This window comes from Carlito syrichta, unplaced genomic scaffold, assembly GCF_000164805.1.
Source record: "Carlito syrichta isolate Samal-C Ts95f unplaced genomic scaffold, Tarsius_syrichta-2.0.1 Scaffold302566, whole genome shotgun sequence".
NCBI lineage: Eukaryota > Metazoa > Chordata > Mammalia > Primates > Tarsiidae > Carlito > Carlito syrichta.
Window position 1 is genome coordinate 442,764 of NW_007246662.1, and position 22,840 is coordinate 465,603.

The 22,840-nt window shown below is 37.7% G+C and overlaps 2 protein-coding genes across 2 annotated transcripts; both read right to left on the reverse strand.

Annotated features, from left to right (window-relative positions):
• Positions 1–3,006: 3,006 nt before the first annotated feature.
• Positions 3,007–4,065, reverse strand: LOC103259209 (olfactory receptor 2T11). The gene has a single exon (XM_008056872.1). The coding sequence runs from the start codon at positions 4,007–4,009 to the stop codon at positions 3,056–3,058; it is 954 nt and encodes a 317-aa protein (XP_008055063.1). The 5' UTR covers positions 4,010–4,065; the 3' UTR covers positions 3,007–3,055.
• A 10,778-nt stretch (positions 4,066–14,843) lies between these two features.
• On the reverse strand, positions 14,844–15,833 carry LOC103259219 (olfactory receptor 2T2). Its single transcript, XM_008056879.1, has one exon. It carries the CDS (start codon positions 15,816–15,818, stop codon positions 14,844–14,846), a length of 975 nt encoding a protein of 324 aa, XP_008055070.1. The 5' UTR covers positions 15,819–15,833.
• Between the last annotated feature and the right edge of the window lie 7,007 nt (positions 15,834–22,840).

Below are 22,840 nucleotides of genomic sequence, written 5' to 3' on the forward strand. Positions count from 1 at the left end.
TTACAGATTTAGAAATCATCTGCTCCAAAAGGCCTTCCCCCATTCTTGGCTTTCGATTAACTCTAAGCAAGGTCATCAACTGTGGCACAAAAATGTTGGATGTAAACAGGCCAAGATGCGAACTCCAATGGGTTTAACTTCAACCATATGGCCTTAGCACTGCTTTGAAGTTGGGGAATCAGAATGAAAATAATTTAAAAATAATTAAAGATTAATAGGAAAAAACTTACAATAAACAATTTATTGAAGCAAGTAGCAGTTTCTGGAATACACAGAGGTATGAGACTGAATATTTTAATAAAATCTATCAGAATCTATAGGAGACTCACGAATTCAACTAAATATATTTGGGGCAGGGACATTTTTCCTCACCACATGGGAAAGCAACTATCACCAGAGAAGCATCACAAAATCCAGATTACAGAGAGGATGTTTTAGGGGGAGAGATGTCTTTAACCTTTAAAGATTAATCAGCATTTTGAAGTGACAGAATGTCATCTTATTATACAAAGTCACGCCATAGCATACAAGAAACTTCACACTGGCAAGAATTCTGATTATGCTACTTTTAATTGCCCAGAGACCATTTCATTTAAAATAAAACAAAAGCTATTGAATATCTATTACCTACTGCATTAGAAAGCATAAATAAATATGATTTGTTTTCTGCATGTAAGGAAAGGTAAATCTGTAGTAGAAACAGTAGCATTGCTGGTTTTCATTATTTTTTAGTTGTTACCATACTTAATTGTAGTTAACACATTGAGTGCTTACTATTTACTGGGCACCAGGCTGACTGAATACACGTCATGTATTATGTGACAAGCATGTTTATACTAAATTCATAAATTCGGAGCTAAGGTGCTTTCTAAGGTCACCCTACAATCCAAACATCTCTGCCTAGTTCGTTAACCTCCTCTCCAAGATGAGTCTTTTTTCTTCTTAATCCTGGATTTTTTCTTTATTTTTTGTAGAGACGAAGTCTTGCTATGGTTCCCAGGCTAGTTGTGAACCCCTGGGCTCAAGCAATCCTTTTGCCTTGGCCTCCAAAGTGCTGGGACTACTGGCGTGAACCACTGTACCAATTCCTCTCAAGCTTTTGACAGAACTTCTCTGTTCTCTCATAGAAGTTTTCCTTGAATCCAACTGCACTGAGAAAGTAGAAGTCACCAAAAAAGAGTTCTTTTGTACCACGTGCCCCTACTACAGTCAACAAACTGGCCATGCCTGTACAAAGGCCAACCTCTCACTTTCACAAGGGTTTCTATGCTCTCGGTCACTTTCAAAGATCATTTTTCAGGAAGTGCCCTCCATTTTTCATCCATCAACAATTTTCTCTTTGTGCCACATTGTTTCTTTGAATGTATATACATCTTATTATCACATAACAGCCACATAAACACCAAACACATCCATATCACATCCTTCTAGCTATGTTCAATTTCCTTGCCCTCCCTTACAAAAAAATCCTAAAACTATGTTTATACTCAACTCATCTTGCCTATTTCCTCCCGTTTATTTTACCCTGAATCCTCTCTAAGCACATCTCCAAGAAAATTGTTCTTTTTAAGGTCACAAGTAATCTTCATGTTGCCGAATACAGTAATCAAGTCTCACTTCTCATTTCACTCCAACCATGAACTGCATGTGTAGTAGCTAATTACGCCTTCTTTCTTTAAACATTTCCTTTACCTATGTCTTAGACATTGTTTCTTCTTACCTCATCAGACCCTACCTCTTTTCTCATTTACTTTTCATCTAACCCTGGTTGCCTTAGGCCTCAACCTCAAATCTTTTCTTATAAGTAAGTGTATCTTTAAGTTCTCTTGTGCTCTAAAGACTACCAAATTTATACCTTAGGTTCAGAACTCTAACCTGAACTACTTTGACTTGACATATAGCTTAAATATCTAGTAGGCATTTCAAAATTATATTGACAAAGATGAATTATTGATTTATCCTAACTGCCTCTATAGTTTCCCAATCTCAATAAATAAAAATTCAATTTTCTGTTTACATGGGTCCAAACCAGTGAGCTACCCTTCATTCCACATCTTTTGCCAACATACATCAAATTCATAAGCTAAATCCCCTTTTGTCTCCACCCTGCTCCAACCATTTTTGTTTCTCATCTTTGAAACATCCTGGGCTGTCTTCCATGTGTGCTACTTGTTCTATTCTCCACAGTATAGACACAGTGATCCCTTCTAAAATGTATATCTCATGACACCTCTGTTGAAACTTCTTCAAGAACTTCCCAGCTCTCTCAAAGCCAAATTCAAAGTGCCTCCAAGTGCTGTTGTTGAATCATACATACACAGCTGGGAAATATGCAGTCTCTGGTCATGGACATTACTGTAACATTTTCATGGAAGGTGGCATGCTAGTGTTTTTAACTGTTAAATATTAGAGTCTACTCCCTGTGAGTAGTTGTGTAATGCTTAGATATCCATGCATTCACACATGGTTCTGTTCAATTCATCCACCACTTATTGTGGCCTAGCATTTGACAGCTACTATACTCAGCACAAGAGATTCAAAGATGATCATAGAGGTTACAGTTCATTGGTGTTAATTCTGTAATAAAAACATGATTAAATTATGAAATTTATCTTTGTCACGTCTTTTTTACTTTATTGCCACAAAAATAAACACAGAACTTTTGACTTTAAAAATTCAATACTTTTTGTAGTTTTTTTTTTTTTTGGTTGTTTGTTTAGCCATGAAAGAGATGTGGTTCAGAATGAAAAAATGCTGTGAACTCTAATATTTGCTTTTTTTTTCTTTAGAGACAAGAACCAAAATCAGGTAAATTATTTAACTTAGGGACAAATTGTTTTTGATACTTCACCAAAAGGTGTTCATAGAACAGTGAAACATCTTTTCCTCCCTGCCTTAGGAACAAGAATCCAGATAGGATGAATCTACTTAATTACCAATACTTGTATACTTTGACAGCTGACCAAAATAGCAAACAAAAGAAAACAAAAGAAAACAAAAAACCAAGGCGCACACAGGAAATTCTTAGGACACCTATCTTCATATTATTGGATTTCTAAGTATCATTTGTTGCTACTTTCTGAGCAGATGAGCAACATGAAAATATCTTTTTAAGCGCTCCCATGACGTCCTTGTTTCTGAGGCTGTAGATCAGAGGATTAAGCATGGGTGTGACAATGGTGTAGAAGGCTGACACCACCTTGTCCTGCTCAGGGGTGTGGAATGACTGGGGCAGCACATATGTGTAGAAAGCAGCCCCATAGAAAATGCTGACCACAGTCAAGTGAGAGGAACAGGTGGTAAAGGCCTTTTTGTGACCTTCGGCAGAGTGCATGCGGTGGACGGTTAACAGGATGAGGGAGTAGGAGGTGGAGATGATAGAGATGGGGATGAGCAGCATGAGCACACAGCAGATGTACATTAGGGTTTCATACAAGGACGTGTCTGCGCAGGCCAGTTTGAGAACGGCAGGAATCTCGCAGAAAAAATGGTTGATGCTGCGGGAACCACAGTAGGGGACATTCATGGTGATGGGGGTGAGCAGGAAGCCATCAAGGGAGCCGCCAAGCCAGGCACCAGCAGCCAGCAAAAGACATACCTTGCGGTTCATCAGGACTGGGTACCTCAGAGGGTTACAGATGGCCACGTAGCGATCGTAGGCCATGAGCCCCAGTAGGAAGAACTCAGAACCAATCATGGTCAAGTAGAGGAAGATCTGGAAGCCACAGGCCACAAAGGAAATGGTTTTCTCTCTAGAAACCATGTCCACCAGGAGCTTTGGGACAGTGGTACAAATGAAAAGGGTATCCATGATGGACAGTTGACTGAGCAGAAAGTACATGGGGGTGTGGAGGCGGGAGTCCACCTGAATCAAGAATATCATGACCAGATTTGTGGTTATAGCCACCACAAAAATAGCAAAGATAACTGTAAATACAATCCCCGTGGCTTTGCTGCTCACCAGGAGCCCTAGCAAGATAAAGTCGGAGGATAAAGTCATGTTCTTCATTGATGTTGCTTGTGACGGCTCAGGGGGACAGGAAGACACAAAGACCGGGAAGAAAGGCAAGAGAACACTCTCAAGGTGGAAAGTATCTGAATGGAGATGATGCTTCCAAGGATGCTGGTCAGGATGAAATCTTCCAGGGTATGATGCCAGGGAAAAACAAACAGACCAATATACACATCATAAAGTGTAACCATGCTGCATTTCTCCTTGGAGAACAGCCCTTTCCGCATTGTATCTAAGGTCAAGCCGCTATAGGTTATGGTAACTGCTTGATAAAAACTGCAGTGTGCTACATCTGTGGTAGAGTTTTACATCTGTTCATTCTGCATTTCTTGCATCCAGAAAGTTGTCCAGCCTATAGTAAGGCTAAGTAAATACTGATTAAAGGAAAGGATGGCTAATTCATTGATTGAATGGCTGAAGGTGAGTGAAATGAATAACTGAGGAAATGAAGGGCTAGGTCGTTTGTTGGGGCTTCATGGATGAAATGTTTTCATCTTTCTGCTCTTCTTTCATGTTGCTAGAACCTAAAGTTGGGCTTCCTCACTGTTAATCGCTCTGCTTTGCTGACCTCCTAGCAGATATTTTGCCAAAGTTTCTTTACTTGCTGACTTATCAACCAACAGCTTCCAGAATTAAATTATTAAAAAACAGTTTATGACACTAAGATGATTCCCTGCATTGTACCCCACTGCTAGTGAGGGTTTGAGAAATGGGCCAGAAAAATTAAAAATAAAAAACTTGAAGCTATGTCACCAAGAGACTCAAGGGAGCACACAGTTACTCAAGACATGTGTCTGCCAATGTTTGCTTCACTGAGGTCAGAGCTAAACTCAGGAACAAAAGTCTATGGAGCAGTTAAAGGAATGTAACGCAAAAATCACAGTTCAAGAAGGAATTTTCATCTCTAACTCTCATCAGACGAAGGAAAGATTTAAATGTTAAACAAAAAACAGAAAAAAAAGTTACACATGTAGCAAAGTGACAGCCCCCATCCCATGGCCTTAGTGACTTGAGAATCAAACATTTGTGAATGTGAAAAGAGAATAAAACCAAGGGTGCAAGCCCAGATATACCCTGCAATTTATTCATTTATTTTTCCATTCACAGGCCCCGCTATCCAGGGTTGTCAAATTTAGACAATAAGGATATAGGATGCTCAACTATATTTAGCTTTTAGATCATTAAAAACTTTGTGTCTCAGATACTCAAAAACTTTGTGACATACTTACCCTAAAAAAATTCTTGTTTTTCTGAAACTTAAATTTAGCTGATCATCTTTTATGATGTTGAAGTCATACCTGGTTTCATAAAGTTATAAGAATTGTAATGACAGTGAAAATTGACCCATAGAATCAAGAAAACCTAATTAATAGAGTCTAGTAACAAAAAAATGATATGCTACCATAAAATTAAACTGATTCACTTCAACTTTCCCTCTGACTGATACGTTCAAATTATGCTTAAAGTAGCTTAAGACATCTGTTTCCGAATAAAGTTAACCCACCCTAATGGGGAGAGAGTATGTCTCCTCTTTATTATATTAAGGGAACACAAACATTTGGTCCAAAAACTATAAAGTGGTGAAAACATTTGTGTTTCTCATCATCTCCATGGCCAGGAGCAGCCTGGCTTCGTCCATCTTTCATCATATTCCACCTGGGTTGTTTTAGGAGCTTTCCCACAATCTCCCTGGTCTCCCATTAGTCTAGCTTCAGTGCAGCAGTCTAAGTGATCCTAGGCCACCTACATGACACCACATCCCTCACTGCTCAGACCCCTGCATGTCGCACTTTGAGGTTTGTCGTGTTGTGAACCTCTCACTCTCTGGAATCACCTCCTGCCTCCTCCAGTCTGCTTGTCCCTGTGCTGCTGCTGCTGCAGTGGCCTCCTGGCTGTTCCTCTGCCCTTGTCTGCAAGTGCCCCTAGGCTAGGCCTTTGTCTCCCCCACTTCCCTTGCCTGGGGTTCCTCTTCACATCTGTGCAAGGGCACCCCTCATGTCCTGCAGGGCATTGCTCAAAAGTCATCTTCTCAGAGTAGCCTATTCTGGTTCAACTTCATGACTTTACTTTTCTTCACATTTCTTAACACCATCTGACATATTATGTATTTATTTTGTTTTGTATTTATCTCTTGACACCAGAAAAAAAAGCTCTATTTTTGCCTTTTTTTGTGAACTGTGTGTTGCCACCATCTAAAAGAAGAACTGGAGCACTGTAGATATGTGTTGAATTTTTAAATGAACAATTTTTAAACACAATAGTTAATAAAAATGAAAGTTGTTTATTTTCTAATACTTTTTAAGATGGTACATATCTAGAAGGATTTCTTCAAGTCTTCTGGGTTTGTTTTATACAACATACTAAAAGGAATACATTTTTTGTTTATTTTACTTTTAGTTTTTTAAAGCAAGATTTATCGAGAAGACAAAAAAGCTCCCACAGTGGAAAGGGACCTGAGGGGGTTGCCCGGAAATATATTTTTAAAATTACCAGGCCTTTGTGCTCATCTCCAACCTAAAATAAATAAAATTAAATAAAATAATAAAATAAAATAAAAAAGATCCACTCACATTTCATCAAAAGATACTTCACTTTGGAAACAAACGTAAATCACAAGTTTCTAAGATCAAACGACAATATAAATTTTACTTCTAAATCACTGAGGTTTACATATAGAGCAAATTAGAGACAATAACTCCCTGTGGCTTCAAATCAATATATGTAGTTAAGATGTCAGTGCAATTTACAGTACAGGAGCAACTCACCCCTTCCTTTGTCTTCTGAATCTGCTCTTGCTATGGATAGTTCCTCATTCATTTAAGTCCCAATGATTCAGGATAAGATAACTTTAGCTTCAAATGCTATTATACAGCCAAAAATTGGATTATCGATGTTAATAATGAAGTTTGAACCCTATGTTAAACAGATAAAAAGACAGAAAATCATTACCTATGACTTGTCTTAGCAGCAAGTTTCCATCTGCCTCCTATTATCAGAAAAACTGTGTCTTAAAAATATTATAGGTTTTATTATTAATTTGTCAAATGTATAATGCTGTGATAGACTTAGCTTAGTGGTAAATAAAAGCAATTTTGGGCATTGCATCTGCCCCCACCACCCCAAAGATCCCCATGTTCTAATCCTTAGAACCAATGAATATGCTTTTTTTTTTTTTTGAGTTGGAGTCTCACTCTGTCACCCAGACTGGAGTGCAGTGGCTACTCCCAGCCACCGCAGCCTAGACCTGCTGGGCTCCAGCGATCCTTCGGCCTCAGCCTTCCGAGTAGCTGGAACTACAGGTGTGCGCTACCACGCCCGGCTAATTTTTGATTTATTGTAGAGATGAGGTCTCGCCGAATTGCCCAGGCGGGTCTCAAACCCGCGGGCTCAGACGATCCACTCATGAATATGCTCTTTATGTGGCAAAAAAAGACCTTGTCTTCCACTTTTCCTTACAGGGCCTATGTGGTTGCATTCCAGCAACATAATCCAGAATAATCGCTTCACCTCAGAATCCTTAAATCGATCATATCTGCAAGATCTTTTTTGCATATTCAGACCTTGCAGATGTGAGTGGTATCTGGAAATTGAAAGAGGCTAAGAACTAGATTCTCTCCTAAAGCCTCTTAAGAAATGTAGCCGCCATTCCTAATTTTAGCCCAAAGAGACCAATTTTGAACTTCTAACCTCCAAAATGATAATATTATAAACTGAGCATGGGATTATCACAGCCACAGGAAACTATCACAGCCACAGGAAACTAATGTACCAATAAAAAATTTTCTCAATTTTTAAAATTAATACAAGCTGCTAATAATAAATTGGGCAGCACATGTGTAGCGCTTGCTGTGTGCTGGACATCATTGTACATGCTTCAGTGTTTTGACATAGTCACTCTTCATAGTACCTCTATGGGATGGATTACTGCAATTATCACCATCTCACAGTTGGAGAAACTAAGGCTCAGAGAGGTTGAGTGGAAGAGTGGGATACAGGCTCAAGGACTTGGCTTCTATTGTCCATGCTCTCTGCCATGATATTCAACTGCTCCTGAAAGACACAATCCCTGGTGCTGCTTTTGAGCATCAGTTAAGTTTACAATCAGTTAAGATAAGTTAAAGAAATACAGGCTACGAGGCCATAGTCTCACTCAGGAAATATTTGAATTTCTGATAAAAATAACAAATAATAATAATGTAACAAAATGAAGTTAATTTTTATTTCCAGAAACTCAAAATTTTCCCTAACTCCTGGGCAACCTCCAGTCATAACATGCCTGCCTGCAGGAGTCAGACTTCATATTGAGGTTCATGAATAATAATAATAATAAATCTTCACCAAATACTCCCTGAGAAAGATCCAGAAAAGAGCAAGCTCACACATCTCACTGTTAAAGATCAACTATGAGGGCCATGTCTTACTCTAAGCAGACAAAAAGTGCCACATACAAAAGGCGAGCTCCCGGTCCTGCACTGGAGTCAGCACCGCTGCAGATATGACACTGAAGAGATACCTATTCCCTTCTAAGGATTTGAGATTTGAAGATCTCTGTCATGTATGTCAGGAGGAAGTTCACTTAGGAAGAGAATAATTCAAATGTTTCCAGCCTAAAGAAAAAAACAAATATTTAAGGGGAACAGATATCCCAGTTAAGCCAATTTGATCCTTACAAGTCTTTTAAATGTATCAAGTTTTCACATGTACCCTCTTCCCCCAAAAAAGATATTTTAAAAAAGAATAAATGATCCCTGGAGGCAAGACTATTACTTGCAATTGAGTGAAGAATAAATAACAAAGACATTTCAAACACTGCATGAAAATGTGAATCCAATTTAAATCCTTGTGGAATAAACTGAAATGTTACTAGAGCAATCCTGTCAATGATTCAAAAAACTAAAACTATCAGTTAAATTATCAGATATTTTTCAATAAAATTATCCTTGTCTACCATATTTTCCTAGGTACAGATGTCACAAAATGGGGAGGAGAGAGATATTTTTCAAACAGTTTTTTTTTAAAAGACTTAGAGTAAAATGCTAACTTTGTAATCAGACTTTAATATTCCTATGGTTGTGTTTAACCTTATAGTGGTAACACACTATGTTGCTCTTTTAAACAGAAGCTTCCCTAAAGGTGAGTGTACTCTGAGAGTTAAAGGTGAGTCTCCTTACTATGAATCCAGTACAGTGGTTAGGTGGGACAAAATATCTTCAATATGATTGTTCGCTACTTGAGCAAGGTCAGATTCTTTTAGACATAGTTAATAGATTCAACATCTTTGTCTAACTAAGCATCTTTTACCAACAAGGCGATCTCTTCAGGACCCTCCTGGGTGAAGTTAAAAAAAATAACTCCTATCATTTATTTCTCTTAATATGTGTTGATCACTACACAATGAGTGTCACATCCTCTGACTCCTGTGAGGCGTTGAAATACCATGAAATGCAAAGCTGTTAGTTTGACTCTACTTAGCTGGGTGTTGGATGGACAAAGGTCACTCTTGATGATATCACCAGAACATTGAAGCTTCCTCAGTGGGACAGATGATGAAGAGTGCTTGTCACTTTTTCTTTGGCTTTGCAGACCAATAGAAAGTGGAGGAAAGTGGAGTTTCAGCCTATCTTACTCAACTTAAACTTCTACTTGAGAGCTGGGTTGTAGCAACATTGAGGCTAAAGGGAGGACTCTCATAAATTGCTGGTGAGAAATTGGAATGGTTGTTTGTTTTGAAAGAGCTCCAAGTCAATAATAGGAGTTTTAAAAATAATGGTGTAAATGTCCACTCCCAGGAAATTTCAGTATGGGAATAATCAGATGAGTGGGCCACTTAATCTAAAAAATATTTATCTTGTTATTTTCAATACTAAGAAAGCAAAAGTAAGTTAAGTATCTGCTAAGTGGACACAGTTGAAATAATTTAGCTTTTAGTAAAAATAGAATTCTGAGCAGTCATTGGGATATGAGATGGATCTGTAGTTTTTATCATGGTATGGCAGTTTTATCATATTCTTAGGCGAAAAAGTTTGTATGTTTATCCATACATATGCACACATGTTCTCTATCTTCAAACTACAGCCACTGCAACCACATACACAACACATATTGTAATCTTGTTCTTAAAAATACTCAAAAGTAAAGATTTTTTACAAAATCTTTCAACAAATAATTGTTATTTGCAAACAATCCTGTGTTGGGTCAAAATTATACTACCCTTTCTCCCTTTGAAGAAGTTTCCCTACAGTTTATATGTGGAGACAGAAAAGCAGCTCTCTCTGTTAACCTTCATCAGCTGTTTAGAAGCTGAGACCCAAAGACGTGGTTGTAACTATGTTTAAACACATTTCCTGATTTTACCTTTCCAAGTTTATAGAATACTTCCTTAACATTGTTGCTCATCATAATTAAACATCTTGGAAAATCAGAGAAAGAACTGTTTTGATAATGTCCACTGACATGTGTCATCCCAAACTTTTCCCTCATGTCTAACCTTTCAGTCACTGTGGAAGGAAGACTCCTTCTGTTTCTACACGTGAGCAAATGCCTCCTTACGGGATTTACCTTCTGCTTGCTCCCAAGAAGGAATTTTATAAAGAATCTAACAAAAGCCAATGACATTTCTTTAAATAAACCATAATTTTAAATTTAAGTACAGTTTTTTCCCCGTTTCTCCCTTAACATGCAATTCTATTGTGAGCTTGTAAAAGTCACCTACTTTTGTTGACCTTCAGTTTCCACTGCAACTCTTCAAATCTCAGACGCTCAGAAAAAAATTTTAAAAAATCAGAATTTGTACTTTAGAGTGCTAAGTTTTCTAAAATGAAATGGCTTGCATTCATTTATAACACAAATATTTATTGAGAAGATATTCTCTAGCAGGAAAATTACTAGATACTTGGAATGCATCACAGAACAAATTAAAGATCCCTGTTTTTGCTTATATAATGAATAAAATTTAATACAATCAAATAAGCTTAAAGGACTGATAAAAGAAAAAAATATATAAAGCCACTCAGGATAATCTGAGTTGAAGCTACAAGTATTATTTGTTATCTTCATATTCTTAGCAAACTGTATAAAACAAAAGAATATAGTTAAACAGAAACATTAGGCGTTTTCTTGGCCATTGAGTGTCTGGGATTTAGAAGGAAGCACACAGTGAAATGTTTTATGAGTGTGACATGACCATGGTTGTTATTTAATTTTAAGAAGAGCTACTCTTAACACAACTCTAACTGTGAAAAATTATTAAATAAGAATGCATCTGGTTTCATCTTATTATTTATGTGTGAATCAGTCTATTGCTTTAGCTAAATAATCTATCAATGACATGAAATAAACTATTATTACAATTGTCTCGTCTTACCTGCATAAACTTCTTTGTAGAGTCAGCCTCTCTTGTTTCAAGCATTATGTTTTCACGTAGTTGTTAGCACTTTTAGCACACATCATTTAGAGTCTGTCGTCTAATTGGTGAGGATGTTCTGTAACTTTCTGGGCAGAAAAGTTCTGCATTTTCTTCTCCATGATAAATAATTTCCTAATTATTTTCACTTTCGCTGACTACTCCTTCTTGTCTGAAATCATTCTGGATATTTAATAAAGTTGTTAATAAAGTATTTAATAAGTAAGCTTTATGCTTTCTACTATTAGAATTTTATATTATAAACTATAAATATTTATTTATTGTATAAATAAATCTGCCGAAGCAAGAGTTGAGTTAATTTTATGTCCGTGTTCCTCACCTGCAAAAAAACTCCATAGGGGATCTGATTACCCTTCAACATGGGCCACCAGGTCCTTGGCAGATCAGCCTTGCTGGCATCCAAAAGAAAATGAACACGGGTTTTATCAGCATGTTGTCCCTGGAGGGACCTTTGTCTCCAGGTTGTTATTAGAATCAACAAGCTGGGAGTTGCACATTGTGCCACATGCTTCTCTCCTTTGAAAATTATTCATCAATGAATACCAAGGTTTGATACCAAAACACCTTCAGAAGTCAGATGACATGGTTTCCTGGGGCCCCATCTGCTTCCTGCTTGAGACAATAATGTGTTCTGAACATCAGCTTCCCATGGGACTAATTCTTTCCTAAGTACTTCGTAAGACTCTGTGAGACTCAGACTCAAAACTGGATAATATAGTAAAATACGTTTTAAAAATGGGGACAGTTTTCTCTTCATCTTTTCCTCATCATCTGGAATAGCACATGCCATGCTGCAAGTATGCAACTGATAAAATTAAAATTAGTCTTAAGTTATAACTTCCGGTTTTCATTTCTGAGTTAATATATTAATTTTAACAAAGAGGAAAATCTGATAACCACAAATTACTTTATATAGGGATTTGGTAACGTGACTGGAGAAAAACCCCTGATCATTCCCTTTAAGGGTGAGACCACTCTTATATGTGAGGGCAGTGGCCACCACCATATGTATGATGAGATTTAAATTTTTAAAAATTGTATTAAAGTTGAGAAAACAACAGAAATGTACACTCATCAGAAGTGGCAAGATTGCGATTGCAAAGTGAACACATCTGTGTAACCACTTTGAATTTGTTGTATAGACTCTTCTTTTTTTTTTTTTTTTGAGTTGGAGTCTCACTCTGTCTCCCAGACTGGAGTGCAGTGGCCGCTCCTGGCCACAACAGCCTCGACCTGCTGGGCTCCGGCGATCCTTCCGTCTCAGCCTTCCAAGTAGCCGGAATTACAGGCATGTGCTACCATGCCCGGTTGATTTTTTGATTTATTGTAGAGATGAGGTCTTGCTGCCTAGGCGGGTCTCAAATCCGCGGGCTCAGGCAATCCACTCACCTCAGCCTCCCAAAGGCACGGGATTACAGGCTGAGCCACTGAGCCAGGCTTAGACTATTAACAATACCAGAGAAATTCCCTTCTTCCATGTCCCAATCATTAATACCTATGATATCTCTAGTGTCTAAATGCACTTCATTTACTTTTTGTTCTTCAGGTACGTTTGAAATATCTATAATGTGGGAGTTAAGTGCACTTGTTAAATGTATAAAGGATTAATCTGGGAAATGCAAGAATAAAAGCCCTACATATTCATATGTAGCAACTGAGGAAATGGGAAAGAAAACACAAATGTCTCAAGTAGAGCAAAAATGCAAAGTGATTACAGTAATTTTTTGCGCCAAAGAAGATCAACAAGATGTTAGCAAAGGTAGGAGGAAAGAGAAGGGGGCGGGGGAAAGTGTTAGAGCAGATAGAAAGGAATTAAAAGGGAATGGAATTGAAATGAATAACACTAAAGATATTTCATAAATGAATCTTGGTCTGTTTTTACACTCTGAAGGAATTCATCTCTCCAGGCATTCTTCCATCAATTTTTATGTGTTTGTTTGATTTCAGCATAAAGATTAAATTATTAGGACTCTTCTGAGGCAAAACCAACCTAATGATTAGCAGCCCAAAGGGAGCATTCATTACCATCAACACTGATGGTTGATGGAGGAAATGGTGTCCCCCCTCTGTCTTTATGTTGACAATGGAATAATTAAAGACTGAGTAACCTTTGCTTGGTCTTTGTCAACTATGTAACCACTCAAAAGTATGTCCAACATCTTTTAAACCTTTCATCGACAGAGAAAATAAATACCAGGTGAATCAATACTTCTTTCTTATTTTTCATATTTCAGGATCTAAAAGGAAGAAGTAAAAGCTAAATAAATGAATGGTGGGAGGGTCTATCACATCTTTGTGAATGGTCTATTAAAGTTGTACACATATCAAAACCTACTCATTAAAAAATAAAGAAACACTTGCTTACTGGCTTACTAATGGAGAGGTTGAAAATAAGACAGTTGCACAATATAATCCTAGGGAGCTAAGTTAGCTATTGAAATGTCTTGATTTATTCATTCTGAGTTTTTCTATTGCAACTTTATTAAAACATAAATAGAAGTTTTTTTCAGGTTTGTAGCAACATTGCAATCTTGTTTTTAAATTAAATTCAATTTAATTATTTTTATTTTAAAGATGTGGAGTACAATTCAGGTTAGGTATACAAATGTTCATTATGCAGTTACCTTTATTGATGAGGTGTGTCCCTCCCTTCCCTGGAAGTTTCCTTCAGTTGCCATTCCCACACTCCTTCCCCTGGCAGTTTCCCACTGCTGCCAATCCCTTTCTTATAGCATTATGATAATTAGCAACATTACAATCTTAATGGCAGAGTTAATTTTGAATCATTCGATGTTTATTAATTCCAAGTCATATATTAGACTATGTGTGAATAAAGGCAAGTTATTTACAATACAATTTCAGAAGTAAGAAAATAACGACATTCATAAAACATGATTAAAAATATAGAACCCCAAATGCAAGTATATCATCTACACAAGAGTTTCCTAAATACATGTAACACTGCTACACTATTAGCATTAGAAAATATTTTACATGTATTGAATGTTTGAAATTAAATCAACAAGGACGTGGCAGATAATCCTTGCAATTTTCATTCAAAATGTGGCTAGCAGTGCAGATTCAAAAGACATGTGACTACAGGTAGCATATAAACATATCATTAGGGCACTTCAAGGGATGTTTGGCTTGGAATGATCTAAGTGCCACTCGACTGAGAATGCTGCCTGAAACGTGTTTATTGAGGAATACAGCCAAGCAAGTGGCAGAGATGTTGGCAGCCTTTGGCTGTAGTTCTGAAATAATGCTTGCAACAGGATGATTTTTCCTGTTGATCATTTTAGATTGCTTAAGTGATACTGAAACTTCTTTAGAATCAAGAGCATATTTTCTGAAAAGGCCATACCATTGGCCACAGCAGCAGGGATGTTCGCACTAGGCACCCTCCCCCTAATATTTCCTAGACGCATTGCCCACTGTAATTCTTTGGAAGGAAATGCATCTCTCCAGTGCTTTCCTCAGAGCCGCAGCCACATCTTTATTCCTCAAGCTGTAGATAATAGGGTTGAGCATGGGAGTGAGGATGGTGTAGAAGGCAGACACAATTTTATCTTTTTCTGGCGTGTGATAGGAGTGGGGCAGCACGTTGGTATAGAAGGCAGCCCCATAGAAAATGCTTACCACCATAATATGGGAGGAACAGGTAGCAAAGGCTTTGCGCCGGCCCTCAGCAGAGTTCATCCTGTGGACAGTGAGGAGGATGTGTGTGTAGGAGACAGAGATGATGGATATTGGAATGAGCAACATCAGCACACAGCAAGCGTACATCAAGGTCTCATAGAGGGACGTGTCTGAACATGACAACCTTAGCACGGCTGGGATCTCACAGAAAAAGTGATTGATTTCTCGGGACCCACAGTAGGGGAAACTCATAGTGACAGGAGTAAGCATGAATCCATCCAAGGAGCCACCAACCCAGGAGCCCACCACCATGAACAGGCAAACCCTACGGTTCATGAGGAGAGAGTACCGTAGAGGGTTGCACACAGCCACGTACCGGTCATAAGCCATGAGTCCCAGAAGGAAGAATTCCCCTCCAATCAAGGTCAAGTAGAGGAAGATCTGCAATGCACAGCCCAGGAAGGAAATGGTCTTCTCCTTGGACAGGATGTCCTGGAGCATTTTGGGGACAGTGATGCAGATATAGACAGTGTCCATGATGGAGAGCTGGCTGAGCAAGAAGTACATGGGTGTGTGGAGGCGGGAGTCCATACGGATGAGCAGAATCATGACCACATTGGCTGTGACAGCCACCACAAAGATGGAGAAGACTGCTGCAAAGATAATCCCAGGGAAGGCGGGACAGGTGATGAGGCCCATGAGGATGAAGTCTGTGGAGTTGTGGAGAATAGCCTTCATGATCATGTCACATGGTAACTCCTTGGGCTGTAAAGGAAGAAAGCTAGTAAGTTAATTAATAAACCAATATTTTAAAAAGGCCCACCAGGAATGTTATGTCAGAAGGAGTGTGGGATAATGGAAAGAACATCAATTTCAGAATCATTTGGAATCCATTGGACAGATAAACTAATCTCTAAACGAACTCAATTTCACCATCTGTGAAAGGTTGACATAGGTCTGTACTCCAAAGACTGGATGTAAGATGTAACTATAGTAATTCATGCAGTACTTCTTTTAGAATCTGTTTTATTTTATTTTATTTTTTTGAGTTGGAGTCTCACTCAGTCACCCAGACTGGAGTGCAGTGGCCGCTTCCGGCGACCGCAGCCACGCTTGCTGGGCTCCAGCGATCCCTCCGCTTCAGCCTTCCGAGTAGCCGGAACTACAGGCGCGCGCTACCACGCCCAGCTGATTTTTTGATTTATTGTAGAGATGAGGTCTCACTGCCCAGGCGGGTCTCGAACCAGTGGGCTCAGGCAATCCACTCACCTCAGCCTCCCAAAGGCGCGGGATTACAGGCTGAGCCACCGAGCCCGGCGAATCTGTTTTATTTTTACTTTGAATCATCTTTTGAATGCATTTTATAATCTTATCCCTTTAGATTGAAAGTTTCCTGAGGGTAGCAACTGTGCCTCTCTCCCCATTTTGCCTTTCAACAAACATAAACGAGTTGATTGAATTTGAATTGCTCTCTATTAGGATGATTACATGGTTAAGATCCTACACAGACATCTATTTTGTGACTTAAGAAATTGATAGAAAATACCCATGAAGTCAATAAATCAAGATGACTTTAACTTTTTGACTGCTGTTACTACTAAACGGCTTTATGAAAGTTTGAAACATGAAGACCATTCTATTAACTTCATTTGAGGGTCAGGGTCCATGCTGTCTTGTGGCTAGATACTGTGCTGCAAAAGGAGTTCATGCTTTGGATATGGATTACTTTATCATTTGCATCAATTTGTTTTCACAGGATAATTTAGGGATCAGAAATTCTGAATGAAGACCCATACAAGCTCTGATTTATAATCAAGGATTTAAGTTTATTATTATGGTGGTCTTTCTGGTTGACATAATGAATTTTGCTAAATATTTTATGACTAAGAGCTGCATCATATAATTCAATGTTGACCCAAGCTTCTCTTAAATTATTGTTCAACCAAAATGTTAACAGGGTTTTTCTGACATGGTAGCACTCTGAACCTATCATAATGTTATGTTATCTCAGGAATCCATTGCTAATTGAGTCTTCTCTCCTTTTATTTATTTCTTGACCATGTTACTGATCATTCATGTTTATAAATAAAAGTAACTACAAATGGTGAAGAAATTCCTGAATTCAGAGGGGGAAAGTCATAGCACTATCAAAACTTCCTTGAGTGAAATGGAATAAATTCTCACTATTTTTTCTTTAGTAATATAAATATGCATCTCTTTTGTGTGTTTGGGGTTATTGCTGGATGAATTGTTCATTATTATTATTATTATTATTATTATTATTATTATTATTATTATATTGTAATATGCCTCGCCCTATTTCAGTGACAGGAATATGAAAAAGTATATTTCTGTAATAGGTTTTGAACTCCAATGCTGTAACTATGCTTGGATATTTTGGCTCCACAATAATCAAATACATAATATCTGAAACATCAAGAAGGAATAGTCACCTTCTGTTGAGTCAAAAACAATAGGAGCAAGACAGATTTTTCCTTCTTAGTGTTCATCAGAGAGCAGAAAGAGATTGGAAGCATTTTCCTTGAAAACTGGAATAAGACAAGGTTGCCCACTCTCACCCCTCCTGTTCACCATAGTGTTGGAAGTCCTAGCTAGAGCAATCAGACAAGAGAAGGAAATCAGGGGTATTCAGATAGAAAAAGAGGAAGTTAAGTTATCCCTGTTTGCTGATGATATGACCCTATACCTTGAAAATCCAAGATAATCTGTCAAAAACCTGCTTAAACTGATAAGGACTTGGCAAATTTTCAGGGAACAAAAGAAATATGCAAAAGGCAGTCACATTCTTTTATATATATATTATTTTAAAGATGTGTGGTACAATCTTTAAAATAAAGATAATATATAAAAATCAGGGTTAGGTACATAAGTGATCATTGTGCAGGCACAGTTTGGGTACCCCTATTGATGGTATTTGCTTCTTCCATTCCATCTCCCCTGGCAGCGTCCCACTACTGCCAATCTCTTTCTTATAGTATTATGATGAATGTTCAGGGTCTGATTATGAGTGAGTTCCTGTAGTACTGAGATCTTTGTGTCTGTGATAAACAGAATAGTATAGTCTCTAAATCCATTTAACTTGCTGCAAAGTCCAAAGTTTTGTTTTTCTGTATGTCTGTGTAATATTCTTATGCACCAACAACAAACAGACAGAGAACCAAATAAGAAGCACAATCCCATTCACAATAGTTACACACACAAAAAGTGAAATATCTTAGCATCTTTCTAACCAGAGAAATTTAAGATTTTTACAATAATAACTTCAAAGCACTGCTCAAAGAAGTCAAAGAAGACACAAACAAATGGAAAAATATTCCATGTGCATGGATAGGAAGAATCAACATTGTTAAGATGTCCATCCTACCAAAGGTAGTCTATAGATTCAGTGAAATGCCAATTAAATTACCAACATTATTTTTCTCAGACCTGGAAATAACAATACAGAAATTCATATGGAAACATAAGCGACCACAAAACAATCCTCAGCAAAAAACCCCTAAGAAACCTCCCCCCAAACAACAAAAAACCCCCAACAAAGCAAGAAGTACTGCATTTCCAGTCTTTAGACATTACTATAAGGCTATAATAATCAAAACAGCCTGGTATTGGTACAAGAAAAGGCATATAGACCAATGGATCAGGACAGAGATTCTGAAAGCAAAACCTCAATTTCCCAAGCAACTCATCTTCAACAAAGTCTCCATCTACAACCGTTGCAGAGAGGACCTATTCAATAAATGGTGCTGGGAAAACTGGTTGACCACATGCAGAAGACTGAAACAGAACCTCTGCCTATCACGATACAAAAAAATCAACTCTAAATGGATAAAAGACCTAAACATAAAACCTCACACTATAAGGAACTATAGAAAACACAAGAGACACCCTATGGAAATCAGAATAGGCAACCAGTTCCTGATCAAAACCCCAGATGTCCATGCCATAAGAAATAAGATAGATGAGTGGGACATCATTAAACTGAAAAACTTCTGCAGAGCAAACTAAAACATCAAGAGAGTAGGGAGACAGCCCACTGAATGGGAAAAAATATTTGCAAACGGTATATCTAACAAAGGTCAAACATCCAGGAGCTACAACCATCTCAAACTTGCTGAAAGGAAAAGCAAGCAAACAAACAAACAGACCCATTAAAAAGTGGGCAAAATGCATGAATATACACTTCACAAAAGAAGACATACGGGCATCCAACAGACACATGGAAAAATGTTCAACATCACTAATCATCAGAGAAATGCAAATTATAACCACATAGGGATGCCACCTAACCCTGGTAAGTATAGCCATCATTAATAAAACAAAAAACAACAGATGCTAATCAGGATGCAGAGAAAAGGGAACTCTTTTATACTGTTGGTGGGAATGAGACAACTTTTATGGAAATCAGTGTGGTGATTTCTAAAAAGTACTAGAAATTGCCCTTCTATACGGCCCATAATCCCCCTAATAGAAATGTACTCAGAAGAACTCAAATAATTCTACCAAAAAGATACCTGCACATGCATGTTTATTGCAGCACTATTCACAGTAATGTTTTTAAAGGGAAGGGTTTTCCACTGCCTTCTTAATGACGCAATGCCTCAATGGCAAACATATTCTGTGTTCAAGGCACTGTATCTAGTATTGTGTGAACTCCAAAGATTAGCAGCAACTGACACTACTCTTAAAGCGTATACAATACAGCTTGAGAAATGTAACATATCCAAAATATGTAAAAAAGCAGACTATAACAATGGAGGTTTCCAGAGAATAAACAATATATTATGTTGGGGACTTTTAAAGATGTTTACAACAGAAATAGCATGAGCGTAGCAGCTCAAGCCATTGTTTTCTGAAGCTCAGATCAACCCGGAGATGACATACACAGATACTTTTCTCTGGACCTCAGATTTCTTTCAGTAAAAGGATAAAATTATATCACCACTCAAAAATACCTTATAGCTCTAAGAGCTATATTATTTGTTCCTGAATGAGGAAAAGAGGCCAAGGTTGGCATACTGGGATATTTTTGCTTTGAGTAAGGTCTGTAAAGAGACCAATAAAGATGTGAAGGGCACTGAGATGTAGGAGGAGAAACAAGAAATCATAGTGTCCCTCAAACCAGAGAGAACAAGTAGATCTTGTCATGCATCAGGCATTTTAGAAGCTTTACATCCAACAAGCCTTAAAGAAGAAGATGTGATACATCAGCCTGAGTAATATTCAGAAGCCCCCCTTATCCACAGGGGATATGTTCCAAGATCCCTAGTGAATGTCTGATACTACGGATAGACTAAACTCTGTTTTACAATGTTTTTTCCTACATGAACATACCTATGATAAAGTTTAATTTATAAATTAGGCACAATTAGAGAGTAACAATAATAACTAATCATAAAATAGTCATAAAACATAACATAACATAAAGCGGTTATAACAATACACTGTGGCTATAACTTTTGCAGTTTTAGGTGCAATAGCAAAACTGCACAGATTTCCTGTTCCTTCTTTACAGTTTCATTAATTGAAATTCGTTCTTACCGTAGATCTTAACAACTTCAGCCAATGAGTTTGTTTCTTCTCTTATTAAGTCAAGAGTTTTCATCTTTTCACTTAAAGGAAGCACTTCACAGCATCTCTCTGGCATATTTGAATTACCAGCATCACTCCTGCTCTTTGGAATCATTATTAAGTAAAATAACTGTGACTTGAACATATACACTGAAAATCCCCAACATTCAATCTGATAACTTAGGTGGGTACTAAGTGCCTAATAGGTGGGTAGCAGAGACAGTCTGGATAAGCTGGAGAAAGGGATGATTCACACCAGGGACTGGACAGCACGTAATTTCATCACAATATTCAAAATATTGTGCAATTTCAAATTTAAGTTCTGGTATTCTACACCTCTGTAGTATAATTAGAACTTTATCTACATATAGTTTCATATAGATAAGAGAATACTGAGCATTCCCATAACAAAGAAATGATAAATTTCTGAGATGATAAATACACTAATTTTCCTGATCTGATCGCCACACGTTATGTATACTGAAACACCACTAGGTACCCTATAAATATGTACAATTAATATTAATTGTACATATTAATATTAATACAAACAAATACATAAAAATGAAAAAGTAAAAAATAAATAAAATTTGTGAGTTATTTCTAGAATTTTCCATTTAATATATTTGAAATGTAGTTTCATGTAACTAAAACCATGGAAAGCAAAAGCATGGATAAGGGTCTACTGAGTGTCAAAATTGTTTACCTCAAGAGTTCATCCCAGGGCTAGAGACTGAAATCACCTTAAAGCACGGAACATTTAGAAAACTTAAGTGATAGCTGCTAGGAAATAGTAATACACTATAGGGAGCAAGAGAAAACTGGAGTCAGCTCAGTTAGGACAAATCGTGCAATAGAGGAGATGGAAACTGGTGTGATTCTAAACCTTGAGACTTAAAAAGAAGGAGCAAGAACAGGATCAATGATAGTGTAAGTAATGTCTGCTCACATGCCCCTTGAATCTTAAAAAAAAGGCAGCAAAGGCTTGAAGTAGGAATCAACAGTTGTGTGGGGTGAGGGAAGTGAGGAGGGCCCAGTCTCACTGCAGCTGAGAGTGCCCTGGAGAGTTGAGGTGTGGATTGAAGCCGGTCTGGAGAGTGAGGACTGAGACTAGGGCTCAAGGTATCTAGAAATAGGGTGTGCATGTGAATTGTTTCAGTAGGAGACTTGCATGATGAAATAGTTACTTAAGAGAGATCCATCTAGCAGTTCTATAGTCTTGAAAGTAAGATTATGATTAGTTACTACTAATACAATTTTTGTAGCCACAATGGGCTATAGCCATTAAACTCCTTCTCTTCTTGTACTCCTTTGTCTACATTTATAGATGAGGAACCCATCTGGATATTTCCAATGTTAAATAATCAGATTTTCATTCCCTTCTCTTCATGGCAATTTAGTATTCAATGATGTGAATCTGTCTCTTTTCATCTGTCTTGTCTCTAATTCTCATGATCTTATAGTTCCATAGCTGGCCTCTTCACCTGTTTTACTTATAAAAGTGGTAACTGATTTCATCAGTGGGAAGAAAATCAATCTTCTACTTTCCTCACTATTGCCATAGAGAATGTGGAAATTTTCAAAGTGGAAAATTAAGCATAAAAAATAAGAGTCTTTTCTTACTTTAAACAATTGGTATTATAATGGCACATAGGTAGTATTTATTGAATACCAACTGTGCCAGGGATTAGTTCAGTAGGAAGAGCAATCCACATGCCAACTTACCAAAAGATACTGCCTGAGACCATCACTATCAATGTACCAGAAAAAATAAATATGAACATTTAGGTTCCTGGAGTGCTGGATATAGGTTTTAAATTCAAGCTGCCTTAGAAGGAGGAATACTGTTTTGCTCCACAGGGATATGTATCTGGGCATTGGTGTCAGCTTGGGTGGAGGCAAATAGAATTAAAGGGATCTGACATGTGGTCCATCCTACTAATGACACAGGGAAGGAATGGAGAGCAAAAGGGAATGGATGATTACACAAGAACGGAAGGCAGAGATGGGGGGAGGTGGGAAGCAGATATTGTGACTGTAAACATAAGGTGCTCATTATTGCACCCTATAGTCTAGGTTCCCAACATGGGGACATCATCCCATTCTGCTTCAGTTGCTTAACTCAACTGGCTTTTATAGACCATGCCGGGATGACTCCCAGGGGATTTATTTAAGAA

Excerpts from the sequence above, each read along its gene's own strand:
- LOC103259219 (XM_008056879.1), bottom strand. The coding sequence starts at position 15,818 with ATGATCATGAAGGCTATTCTCCACAACTCCACAGACTTCATCCTCATG.
- LOC103259209 (XM_008056872.1), bottom strand. The coding sequence starts at position 4,009 with ATGAAGAACATGACTTTATCCTCCGACTTTATCTTGCTAGGGCTCCTG.